Below are 13,419 nucleotides of genomic sequence, written 5' to 3'. Positions count from 1 at the left end.
CATCGCCTTATGCTGTATCTATTTGGAAGAAAAACCATAGACATTCGAAGGAAGAGATGGAGCAGTATGGAGCTTGGGAACTAGGCCTGTGATACTGGTGAAGCCAAAGCATGATCAGTCTAGTGTAACTTCCAGCAATCTGGCCTACAAGAGCACACATTTGTCTGTTGTAGCTTCTAGTGATTTGACCTACTAGTCATTGGTCAAGAATGGCAATTCTACTTCCTATGAGGAATATAGGCTCAGTTCTGCTGATTCTACTCCTGGTATGAAGTTATTGAGCTACAGTTCCAATGCTGTTGTCTAAACGATGGAAGGAAGTAGGAGGCTGTCTTTTTTATTCTGCTATCAGCGACTGACAGGACCTCCTCTACAGGACCCTTCCCTTATGCAGTATCTATTTCTGAGAAAAGAATCATAGATGCACCTGTCATTAGAAGGAAGAGCTGGTGCCCGAAACTGCTAGAGGACAGGGCATATTACTTGGGTGTATCGAAAGCATCTTGCAAGAATCTGGCCCATAAAGGACCAGACAGGCTGAGGAGTGATTCCGAACCACACAATTGTTCTACTGTAGCTTCAAGTGATTTGACCTTTAGTCGTAGGTTACGAATGATAACTAGTTAACAACCTGCCAATTCCTATAAGGAATATAGTCGCAGTGCTACTGATTCTACTCCTGGTATGAAGTAATTGAACTACTGTCTTGACCAATTTTGGCTAAATGAAGGAATCGAGTAAGCTTTACTATTCTACAATTAACAAATGATAGGACCTCCCCTATGGGGAGTGGTAACCATCTCAATCTATGTTAACTATTCTAGGAGCTAACATATCTATTCTAATCCTTCTATCTTTTAATAATTTTCAGAAGCTATAAAGGGCTTTATAGAGTTCCATGAAGGACATCTAGGTGCTTGTTAAAGGACTTGATTCATAGCTTAGCTCATTTATATGATGATGGTAGTCCCGTTTATTTTTCATATTAGAAAAATTGATGGCCACTCTCCTATAATTTTGAGGTTGATATGTCCTAATTAATAGAGATCAAGATTAGATGCTAAATGAGATATGACAATGAATATCATATAGATCTTATGTTGGAGGTATCCCCTTTAGTTTGTGCCACCTCTCTTTGTTTTTCTTTTCCTTTTTGTATTACACTTATGGCAGCTTGTTGTATTTGCTAACTTGAATGCAAAATCAGTACATCAAGAAATCAGGATATGTTTAAGATTCCTGCTTAGTATTTACATATAATAGCTTAATTTTCTTTCAATAGGTGCTTATATACTGTTCTTTGACTTTGGTGAAAAAGTACTAAGTATTATTTTACCTTAACAAATTGGGGAAATATCGTTAGACCTACAACTCAATTTTTCATAATCTCGTCTCCGATGGAAAGGATTTCATTTTGTTGTATTCTGAAATTCTGGAAAGAAGATACTCATATGAACAAGTCCGAATGCTTCTGCTTCTTCCTTTACTTTAAGATCTGGACGTATGCGGAGTGCAATCCTTCTAGATTACATCTATAGTAGGTTTTTTGCAAATTTCTGAGCTTCAATTCTCTTTCTAGATATATGCAACTCCAGAATAGATTTTCGCTATTACTATTGACAAATAATTTTTATGTGGGGTAAAATTCATTTCAGTGCTTGGCTTGAAAGTTGAATCCAACTTCATAACGGCCCCTATCTTTTTAATTCACTTTAAATTAGTCCTTCCTGTTAGACTTCCGGTATACTTTCCGTCCAATAAAGGTGATTTACCAATATTACTCTTACAAAGTTTTACTTTTTTGACTAAAAATTTGTTAGTTCCTCACTTTTCATTTTCAATTGCAATCCGGTATCCATACACAAATTTAATTATCACTAGTAAGAATTTAGTGACAAGAAAGTTATGTATAAAGTTTTCACTAAAAATAATTAGTGAATAGTGAGTGATAACTTTATACGTAATTCTTGTCACTATATAATTATATTGTGACAAAATCAAAATTATTGTCACTGAATATATATCACTAATGACAATTAAAATTGTCACTTGGTATTTTGTCACCTATTATCTTTTATAATAATGATATTTACTTATCTATGAGAAAATACTAATTTTTTCCTCTATGCCAAAACCATACTTTTACTAGATGCCTTAGTTGTCTGCAGTTAATCTATGAAAGTGAAGAAGTGTTAAGGAGTAAAGAAAATGGAAGACTATGATTCATTTGTAAATTAATGGTGGCCATTTTTTCTTCATTTTCTTTGTTATTAGTAATTGAAAGTTCTAATTTACCCTTTTTTGGCCGGAAAGGATGCCAGAAGTCTGATTTGGAGGTCTAATTCAAAATGAATTGAAAAGACAAGGATTACTTTGAAGTTGGATTATATTGTCAAGGATTAAAATGAATATTACCCCTTTATGTGTGTGTTTTTGTACTATTCATCCTCTTCCAACATTCCCATAACTACTCTTGTCTCTTTCAGTTACTAATAAAGCTGCAAGATAACAGGCTGGTGGAAACTGTTGGCATACCTGTTGAAGACAGCAAAGGTTCACTTCGACTGACTGCATGCATCTCATCACAGGTAACTTTCTTCCATTTATATTCTTTTGGAGGTAGGTTTTTTCCTCTTAAGTAGACGGGTATGATGGAATTTGTATTCTGCATCATATCATCTATCCACTTTTCTTGACCAGGTGGGTTGCCCACTGCGTTGTTCCTTCTGCGCCACTGGCAAGGGAGGTTTCTCGAGGAACCTTAAAAGCCATGAAATTGTTGAACAGGTTTGTCTAAATTTGCTCCAGGATAATTTTTTAAGCTATTTATGTCAGGAGGCTTCTCCAGCTCAATGAAGTTTGCCATCTCCTTTTATTCTTTAACAAGTTTTTGTATCTCTTGTTTTCCTGAAGAATTGAAGTGCTTCAATTATTCATGAGCCTATCAAGTCCTGTAAACTTCTTTGGTGCCTTCAGTTGTCTATTCTTCCTTTCTTCTTCTTCCTCTTCCCTTCTTTGGGGGTTGGGGGTTTCCACGGCCTCCCCACCATAAACCACTAAGCCTGCTTTTCCTTTTGCTTTAACAGTAGTTGTGAAGAAGCTGTTTCTAAACACTTAACTTGTTATTTTATCTTTGTTCAATGTGTTCAGCATAACAATAGCACACGGACTCTAGCTTCCCTCATTGTTTGTGGAGAAGCTTATTCACTAAACAAAGCATTTTCATATACATGCATGGTGTTCTTTTGTTTTATCTCAAAAACCATGTAAGAGAAGACATTTAAATGAAGGGCTTTTATTGGTTGGAAAATTGGAATACTGTGATTTCTGATGACATTTTTCCGCTAGTTACCTGTACTGTGCTGATGGTCTACAATTTAAAGTATATTGTTGTTGTCATGTATAAGTTAAATTTTTTTGAATGAGCAAAAAGCACTGTCCGCGGAGTCAATTTTGTATAAATTAGCAAGTGGACCATGATTTCAGCAGTCTGAATGCCTGCACTGGATGAGCCCAAGCAGAGTTCAGCTGTACTTTGGCTCATCTTATGGCCCACCAGCAGTTGGTGGTGAACCTCAGCTTTTGTTTAAAGCCTGTGATTCAGTTGTAGTACACCTCTTGGCAGTATTTCTGACAATTTGAATATGGCTTCTTGCTCTTAAGTTTGCAAACTTTGCATTATGTTCCTTTGCATAGTTGGTATAAGCACTTCAAGAGTTCTTCAAGTATGGAGCTTCAAGCTCCTGTTTGAGGACACTTGCATGATAATATATTGTCCATGATGTCTTAACTTTTCAGGTTTTGGCAATTGAAGAGATCTTCAAGCGTAGAGTTACAAATGTGGTGTTTATGGGAATGGGTGAGCCAATGTTGAACATGAAAGAAGTACTTGAAGCACACCGTTGCTTGAACAAGGTAGAGTGAGTCTGAGATAACTGCTAATCATATTGTCTAATTTCACTTATCTCCCATAGCAACTTCAAACCGAATTTGTGATGATTCTCATTTTCATGAAACAAAATTCAGACTATGCATTTTCCTTTATAGGGATTGATCTTGCCTTATTGTTTATTAACAAGCCAGATAATGTTTGGCACGTCCTATCTTTGTTCTTTAGCTTCTCATCTATTACTACCGAGATTCTCTTCACTTTTCATTGATGAGCTGTTTCTTTCTTTTTTCTCTGGTGGCTTTTGAAGAATGAAAAGTATAGAACATCTACCTGACTTACGAGTGAACTTCGCTTTGGGAACTGCTGTTTTGATACTTGATTTCCTACATGGATGCTGTTGCAAAAGCATTTTGTCGATTTAAAGGCTAAAGTTCAATAAAAAACAATTTTTTTGGATATGAGATTTTATTCAGAAGGGCTTGTTGGTTGTCATATGTATACTCTGTTGCAGTGTGTGTAACATGCTTCGGAGATGATATTTTAGTCTTGATCTCATACATTAGAGCTGCGTCTTTCTTCGTCAGCGGAATCCCAGATCTGTGAGCAGTATGCAGAAACATACACTTCCCACTGAGTTCAGACTGCACTAAATTCCAAAGCCAAGACATACATTGACTTTTCCTCATCACATGCAGCAAAATTAGGATCTTCAGGTTTTGGGGCAGCTCCAGTGAGATGATCCAATTTTCCTCTTCTTCCCTTCAAAATTGTTCTCACAATCTGTGACAACTTTAGATAGTGCCTTCATTTGATCGATATGGATGATTAATATTCTCAAGGTCCCCATAAGATGGATTTGGTGAAGATTCAATAGACCAGAGGGATTAGGTGAACTGGGCCTAACTAGGGAAATTTTACCTCTAAATTAATCACAGTGGATCTGGGATCAGATTCCTTCAAATCAGGAATCAATTAATCTAGAAGGTAAGAAGAGAAATCATAAGAACTAACAATATATGCTGCTGTGCAGAAGATATTTACAGATTTCCTACATAACAGGGTAGAATAATGTTGATATGGGTGATCTAATCAACACAATACACAAATAAGTAAATCAGTAATCTAGGTATTTCTGTTGTAGGACTTCTGTGCTTGATATTTAGGCTTGAGGAGCTTCAGTTTTGTAGTTTGCTTAGAAATGGGAAATCCAACATTAGTTTGTGCTTCTTGTGCAGCATTACAGCGAAATTTGCCTTTATTAGTCATGTTAAAAGACAAGGAAGGAATTTACTGAATTTCTTCAGTTATTAAGCCTAATAGTCTATAGGGCATATGGATCCTTTAATGGATCAGGACGTTCTATGCTACATTGATGTCATACTTGTTGTAAATTTCTCACATATTCTTCTAGCTGCAATTTTGCAGTGCTTTTATTTGCGAAGGGACTTTTGAAGGGAAAAGAATAATACAGAAGCACATTGGTGTTGCACCTAGTTTTGGCATTTGATAGAAAATTTGAACTGTCTTTATTTATTTTCAGTGCCTAAAAATTTATTCTATTTTGAAATTAAGGATATTCAAATTGGGCAAAGGATGATAACAATTTCATCTGTTGGAGTTCCAAACACCATCAGAAAACTGGCGTCTCACAAACTTCAATCTACGTTGGCTATCAGGTAAAACTTTTAAATGCTCATTTCAAGTTATACATGCACTGGTCGATGCATACGTCTGATTTACAATTTCCTTGTTCATACATACATGAGCGATGTTGTCTTTGTTGTCAATTCCTGACTTGGAAGAGAATTGAACACAGTGAAGTAAGGTTGACCAAGGTTAAAGTTCTTCTCAAGGAAATCTGAGTGTTGATTGTTTTGGGTCCTTAACCGACTATGTTAGCAAGTCTTTGTGAGAAAGTAGACTCGTACATGTCTACAGTTGAGGGGTTGTTCTGTGTTTACTTGCACAAGTTAGGCTTGATAATGCACTTTCAGTAATGCTTGAGCTGTTGGTGTTCTTATCCTCTGTGTTCCATCTTTCACCATCAGCTTACATGCTCCCAATCAGAAACTTAGGGAAAAGATTGTGCCAAGTGCAAAGTCATATCCACTGGATGCAATCATGAAGGACTGCAAGGACTATTTCCTTCAAACCAGTAGGCGGGTGTCCTTTGAGTACACACTATTAGGTATTCCACGGTTTCTCTTTTTAAGTTTCTTCTGTGAAGGAATGCATGCAACATGCAAATAACGTGATATCTATTCTCTCCCTCTTGCAGCTGGAGTCAATGATGCAGTAGAGCATGCAATAGAGCTTGCAGAGCTTCTTCATGAATGGGGTCCTGGTTCTCATGTAAACCTGATACCATTCAATCCAATAGAAGGTTCTGAGTATCAGCGTCCATATAAAAAATCCGTATGCCTCTTCAATCGTACTGTGTATCCATTAGCCAATTCTTGATTAAACTTCGCCTGCAGACAGGTGGACCATGCAATCTATATTTGACATAGCTTGAAATTGTCCTTGACAGGTTCTTGCTTTTTCAGCTGCTTTAGAGTCTCGTAAAGTTACTGTTAGTGTTCGTCAAACACGAGGATTGGATGCCAGTGCAGCCTGTGGTCAACTCAGGAATGAGTTTCAGAAAATACCTCTGCTTGCTAGCGCTGAAGTCCAGCAACCTCAATTAGAGATGGCCATTGCTTCTTGAAACTCTTCTTTGGTTTCCTCTTCTTGTTGTATAACATGTTCTTACTTCTCCCTCTATACCAACAACGAAAGAGCTCATTGTGGCAGGTGGGTTGAGCGGCTCTAGTTTTTGCATATATTGATTGTTTCTTGATGATTCTTCGTGACAAGCAGCATGGAAGAAGTTCAAGAGATGTGTATGGGCTGCTGTTGAACAAGGTAAAGTCGACCTTATCGAGGCCCCAGGTTCGAATTGACAAAGGCCATGGACAGGAAAAAATGGATGAATCGGGGAGCTCATTATTTGTGTACGTAGTCCAAAGTTTAGAACCAAACTGATCTGTACGAGCAAGTACCGGAATTGGTTCTTTAAATATATATTGTCTTGTTTTCTTGGTTAATAGTTTATCTGAAATGCGAATTTGATTCACGACGCAACTGATATTCATAAATATTTGGTGGTAGTATTTCAGTTAAGTAGCATTATTTCTGGGTTCGACCTATCCGTCACCAGTCACTTTATATGATATTCAGTTGTGTAATTTAGGGTTGTAGGCTCGATGACTTCATGTTCACGTTCAACCCTCTCATATGGGTTGAGCCTGATTTCGTTGGAGCATACATAGAGTTTGAGCATGTTGACATATTAAATATTAAATATTTTTTTTCCTAACAGTTTGAATTTTCAAATAAGATAATTGTTTAACATAGTCCAACTCATCCAATAGCGATTTGCTATGTATGAGTCAGAACAATAGAAATTAGTTTTCTAATCTGAATGAGTTAGTTCAGGTCTAGTCACCTGAATCAATGTTATAAGCTGATAACCCTGCAATTGTGACGATTTAATAGTATTTAATCTTTCTTTTTAAATGAAAACATTCCTGATTATGTGATTTTATTACATATTAAGTCAAAAGGGAAGATATGAGATAAATATGACAAAAATCAAGCTAAATTCGGAATTGAAGGCATCAAAAAAAGAAAAAGGATATTACAAGGCAATTTCTGTAAAATTGACTAAGCGTGCCCACGTTCAGTGGAGTGGTCATTTTTTAAAAATCACAAACATTGAATTGAGGCAATATATATATATTATATATTACACTTAAATTGATCCAAACTGCACCAAGTGTATATCTACCCTTTTCGCCCAATTCCTCCTATTTTAAAATCGTGAAGGCTCGCCTTCTTCCTCTTCACTCTTAAATCGCGTTTAGGCTCATAAAATCGCCCAATTCCTCTCTCGCGCCGCCTCACCTTATTTCTTGGCTTCTCATCTGCAAATCAACCACTGTGAGTTCTTTCTCTCTTTTCTGGTTTTAATCTTTTGCTGACGGAAGCACCGAGATTTGACGGGCCACTCTTTTTCGGTGAAGAACTTGGAGTTGATTATTCATACAATAGTCAATCAAAGACGATTTGGGAAATGATAAAGATTGACTTAGTGAATTCCAGAGCGTCTTAGAGTCCCTACACTTGATATAGAGGGAAACCCAGCAATGGTAGGCCGAAGGGTGCTGTCCATGCTGAAGAGCAGAGCAGCGGCGGCCGAAGAAGGTAAAGCGAAAACTTGGGGTCGTAGAGTGGTGTCAGGAGCACTGATTTGCTTGACAGGAGGTGTTGCTTTGAGCGCGCTTGATGATCTTGTCATTTACCATAGCTGTAGCAGGTGCACTCTTTGTCCATACAATAATGGATTCAATTATGGTTAAAAACTCATTGGATTATCTCTTGCTTGTTATGTTTTATTCTTAAGGTGTGTTAAGTGAATTTTCTAGAGTTTGAGTAGCAATGGTGAACTATAGGAAGGAACAGAATATGGTTTCTTTGTTTCTTTCTTTCTTTTGTAAATGAAGCGGCTTTGATACATGGGTGGATGGAAGTTATGTTCTGTACTTCAACTTTTAACTTAATGTTGGAGAGTCATATCCTTGTATTACATTTAAGGGTTCGCTTGAGGAAAGGGGAAGTGGAAGGGGAGGGGAAGTGAAAAGGATCAAGCAAGAGGAGGTGAAGTGAAAAGGAAAGAGAGCCAAAGAACAATAGTTTTTCTTCAAGTAATTTGTCAAGATGGCAACGGGTAATAGATTGAGAATAAAAGATAAAATTTTGTGATATCTTTTCTCAAAATTATGTACCGTTATTATCAACGGGAAGGAAAGAATAATTAAAAGGAAATTATATATGAGTAATAAAGTAAATAAAAATAAAATATGTACTCTTTTTTTGGCCTTATATTTTCTCTTAACCATCCCATTTTGGACGAAAATGAAATGGACTTCATAGGTGTTTCATTTACATTCAGATTTACTTCCTCTCCGATTATTCTCCCTAACCAAACACCAAACATTTTCGTATATATCCATTTTTACTTTCACTTTTATTATACACTCACTTTTCAACCCAAACCAAACAAACTCTAAACTGTGAGCTCAGAATGTGTATTGTGAGCAAGATTTGAAATTAATATGTTGGACCTCTAAATCACATTTCAAATAGACTATTGAATGGATGCACTTTATATTTTGTTGCTCATAGTTCATAATCTTTTACTGTTTGCAGCAAGGCCCTGGAGAAAGCTAGTAAGAATCAGGCTATAATTGAAGCTATTGGTGAGCCTATTGTGAGGGGTCCTTGGTATAATGCATCACTTGCAGTGGCTCACAAGCGCCACTCAGTTTCTTGCACTTTTCCTGTTTCTGGACCGCAGGGCTCTGGAATTTTTCAACTGAAAGCAGTACGTAATGGAGGTTTGTTTCATGCCTTCTGAAATGTTCATTTTAATGATTGAGACCTTTCCCTTGTCCATTCTTAAGTAGGATCCAATTGTGCCTGTTGTCTTCTGGTGGTATTCAGATATTCCAATTGAAGTTCATATACAACTCCATTTGCAGTTCCAAGGTTGTTCATTTTAAAACTACTAGGGTTTGCTAATAAAAGTTACATAGGTCCACTTCTGAAGCAAATGATTATAGGATATGCGAGCGGAAATTTTATTCAGGTAAAGCTATGCTCTTTAATCCATTATGACAATGTACTAAAGTACATTGTTAGAATGGTTTTCAACAAAATAGAGTCAAGAGAGCAGCATATGATCAAGCAATATATGAATATGCGAGTTGTATAACAGTTAAATTGCAAAAAGTTCATGCTTTGTGTCTTGCATTTTACATTATGAATCTATGCTGGATGTCTATATTATATAGGGATAAAATGATTTTCCAGCCGAACTATTCGACTTTTATACACTTTAAGCCGAACTATTCGACTTTTATACACTCTACCATCTAAACAAAAAACATTACACTTAACCATCCAAACTTAATAATAGACAAGATCCAAAAGTGAAAATGTCTGCTGGATATTCCATCAGGATTTCCACACGTTTGCAACATGTGTGATTTTAGAAGGCAAAATCTTCAATCATGCTATTCAACTCTTGAGACTTTTGTGGATTCCTCACTTTGTTGTTCCAACTTACGAAATTACTAAAATTGTATGATTTTTTTCTTTTGGAATTGTAACAATTCTACGTTTTTATTAGTATTATTTCAAACTAAATTATAACATAATTTTCAAAATATAGTCGTGATGCTTGATTTCATATTTGGGTGCAATTCTTCTACTCTTTTTTAATGAACTTAGAAATTTCTCGATTTTGATGCACATTCGATATGATTGATGAGTTAAAATTTATTCAGTTTGACATTTTATTTTGATTAAAAATGCGCGATTTATTTCTTGTTGATTGTTAATCAAGAACGCCTGTGAGGATTGAACATTATTTCTTGAAAATTAGTTTTGGTGCTTTTGAAAATAATATGTATACCTTGAAGTATGAGCTTTTTTTCTAAGAATATTCTAATAAAGGTTTTGAGAAGTAAAAGGCATGTTTTCAATTTGGAAACCATTAAAATATTTTGACAAATAAATCCAAGAGGATTCATCAAGTTACATTATTGTGTCGCTAGTTATGTATGTTGATTACATTGGATAAGATTGGGTTTACTGTAACTAGATTATTTGGGTCCTTCTCTAGGACCAAAAATGGAGATATAGTGCTAGTTACTTCTCCAATGTTTTTCTCCTTTAATTCTCTAGACACAAGTTGGAGCTTGGTTGACGGTTTCTATGGAAGTTTGATTCATATGATATATATATATGTTAAACCTAGTAACGACTCGTTTCTAAGCATATCTCCATCTTACTTTGAGTAGAAGATACATGCTTGGGAATATCTTTCAACAATATGAATTAAGAATACATTTTTGATATAAAATATGGACATAGAAAGAAAGGGATCTTACATGAAAGAGGATAAGATGTCCTAAAAGAACGCATAAAATATAATTAGCCTGCTTGCAAGTCCCTTAAAAGAAGACCCTAAATGGACCTAGTAGTTGAGTCATAGTCCACAAAAGATGTGCGTGTTTCTCTCTAACTAGATAACACCAAGTTATAGGAGAAACAACTGATGCCACAACACATAGTTTTCTTTGCTTCCTCATTCTTCTAGAAACCGTGTCACGAAAATCTTTTCTCTGTTAAGGAAGGGACTTCTATCATATCTTTCATTAACTCAAAAATTCTCTGCCAAAGTGCCTTTGCAACTCGACAGAGGAGAAAAAGATGAGCATGAAACATCACTTTGGGCAGGGTGCCTTATAAGGTGTCCTCATTTGTAGTGAATTTTTGGTGTTTTAGCTTCTCATGAACTAATCACCAAGTGAATTCCTTAATCGTGGAGCACCTCCAATGCACAAACAGATCAAAGGAAAGGTAGACGTATCTATCTACTTGTAGTATGAATATTTTAGTTGAAGGAAGATATGATGATCAGATAAGCAAAATTGAACAGATATTGGAATGAGAAAGGAAAGAGAAAGACACATCTAGAAGAAAGGGCGGTGAGGAATTGGGGGGGGGGGGAGTGTGCTCAGTCTTTTAAGCTAGAGTCATTAATCTTATGAAACACCAATCTTCTCTTTCTTCAATTCCTAAGTGATTTTTTAGATGAAGAATAAATATGTCAACACTATATAAAGACTCTATATTTTTTAAAGGTATGCGATTAATTTTCTAAAGTAGGGTAGACAATGGGGCATGTCTAATGGGGGCAACCCGGCCAAAATCTTCCTCCTATGTTCTGTTTTGGGTCCATAAAGAGGTTTCAGGCTTTCAATTTTTGGAATTGGGGCGAACTTGGGGCAGGTCAGTGGTTTTGACCAAGTTAAACAGTCTCATATAGTTTATATATCTGTACTAACAACTCATTATATTTAGTATCTTCAGTCTTCATCCTGACAACCAATTGAGATCAGGGCATACTTTGGTGATTTTAAGTCCTTATCCCCAAATTTCTCTTCTCTTTCCTTTTCTTGTTTCCGTTCCTCTCTCTTTTCACCTCTGTCCTCCCTTATTTTCTTTGCAGTTGGATTGCCTTATTTAATTAGAAAAATACTTATTTGTCGAAATAATCCAAGTAAATCATGTCAAGATATTAAAGATTCTTATGCCATAAAAAACCGTCTTTTTATTTTGAACGAAACAGGATATAGCAAGCCTAATTCTCTTAACATCCTGGTTTTGGGTAAGCTGAAGGCTTAGAGAAAAGCCCTACATTGCAATCCCGAATATTAAAACTCAGGCATCAGTCGTGTCCTGCTATTTAGTTAAAATCACACAAGACAATATGAATGAGATACAGAACTTCTCTTTGTTGTACATTTTGTTGAGGTAGTTGATGGTTGGCAAAAACTTGAACTGCGTGTAACATCATACTTCACTGCTACCAAAAACTATCATTTATGCTCTATTTCAAACTCATTACCTTTATATAACCATGGCTTCAACGATACTCATTGAACTATGTTCTCGATGACGAGGGTGTTTTCTTTTTACTTTCGCTTTTCTAACACCAGTAAGGTATTGTCTTTAACAGAGGATACATGGTTCTCAATTTTACGGCCTCGTGACTGGGAAATCCTCATTATGGAAGCTCTGCTTCACGTGCCAGGGAAAGAAAAAAAGGAACAGACATTTCGGATTAGTGTTTCAGATAACCCTCCATCGGCCTGCAAGCCATGCACTGCTTGTAGGGATCAACCATCAGCAAGTGCAAAAGAGAACCAACCTCAGCCTGCCTAGAAAGGAAAAAATTCTTGTTTCGTTTCTATCCTCTGTAACTATGTAGTTTCTCCCATGAAATCTGACTTGGGATTTTGAATAATACTTGCAGGCTTGGGACTGAATAATTCTTTGTGGAGTTCTGAATATTAAGAAGGGTAGTTTCACATGACTTCTATTTTGGTAGGCCATAGTTTCAGTAGGCCATAGTTTCAGATGACCATACCCTGCTGCTTGACATTGATTCTAATTGTGTTATTAGTGGGTCATACAAAGTTCCTTTTTGGGAGATTCTCATGTGTCCTCTATTTTCTTTTTCTTTTTTTATGAAAAGCAATGGACTATTATTATTTGAAACAAATCGATTATAATAACTTTTCAGTTATGAAAGAACATGACTTTAGACTCATCATTGTTATAGTTGTCGATAATTATTTAATATGTATATTTGATATTGATAATTATAATCAATTTATTTAAAAAAATCATAATAATTCATCGCTTTCAGTTTGAAAACAAAAAAATTATGAAAGAATTATTCTTTATGCGCATCTTTGGCCAATTGTGCCATGTGGTCTTGCTGTATGCATAATTAGTAATTCAAGTTGAACATTCATGGAATCAAATATTATGATTGATTATAGTTATTTGTCTCGTTATACGCACTCATAAAATGACAAAATTTATATTCTCAATAACGTGAAATTTGAATT

The 13,419-nt window shown here is 35.9% G+C and overlaps 2 protein-coding genes across 3 annotated transcripts in view; both read left to right on the top strand.

The window, feature by feature from the left end:
* The window catches only part of LOC105161275 (probable dual-specificity RNA methyltransferase RlmN), an 8,946-nt gene extending 1,892 nt beyond the window's left edge, over nt 1-7,054 (top strand). The window contains exons 4-10 of the mRNA XM_011078915.2: nt 2,487-2,588; nt 2,701-2,787; nt 3,799-3,915; nt 5,465-5,568; nt 5,941-6,080; nt 6,171-6,307; nt 6,423-7,054. Of these exons, the coding sequence (XP_011077217.1) occupies nt 2,487-2,588; nt 2,701-2,787; nt 3,799-3,915; nt 5,465-5,568; nt 5,941-6,080; nt 6,171-6,307; nt 6,423-6,599 (864 nt within the window). The 3' untranslated portion in view covers nt 6,600-7,054. The remainder of the gene's footprint in view (nt 1-2,486; nt 2,589-2,700; nt 2,788-3,798; nt 3,916-5,464; nt 5,569-5,940; nt 6,081-6,170; nt 6,308-6,422) is intronic.
* Nucleotides 7,721-12,997, top strand: LOC105161274. Of its 2 annotated transcripts, XM_020693536.1 has the most exons (4): nt 7,721-7,873; nt 7,957-8,249; nt 9,143-9,330; nt 12,522-12,997. In XM_020693536.1, exons 2-4 carry the CDS (start codon nt 8,080-8,082, stop codon nt 12,725-12,727), a joined length of 564 nt encoding a protein of 187 aa, XP_020549195.1. In that variant the 5' UTR covers nt 7,721-7,873; nt 7,957-8,079; the 3' UTR covers nt 12,728-12,997. The 2 variants fall into 2 exon arrangements, with proteins under 2 accessions (XP_020549195.1, XP_011077216.1); XM_011078914.2 differs by having other exon boundaries at nt 7,721-8,249.

This window comes from Sesamum indicum, linkage group LG4 (assembly GCF_000512975.1).
Source record: "Sesamum indicum cultivar Zhongzhi No. 13 linkage group LG4, S_indicum_v1.0, whole genome shotgun sequence".
Taxonomy (NCBI): domain Eukaryota; kingdom Viridiplantae; phylum Streptophyta; class Magnoliopsida; order Lamiales; family Pedaliaceae; genus Sesamum; species Sesamum indicum.
The sequence above is the reverse complement of the archived record's forward strand: the minus strand, read 5'-3'. Positions and strand labels throughout refer to the sequence as shown.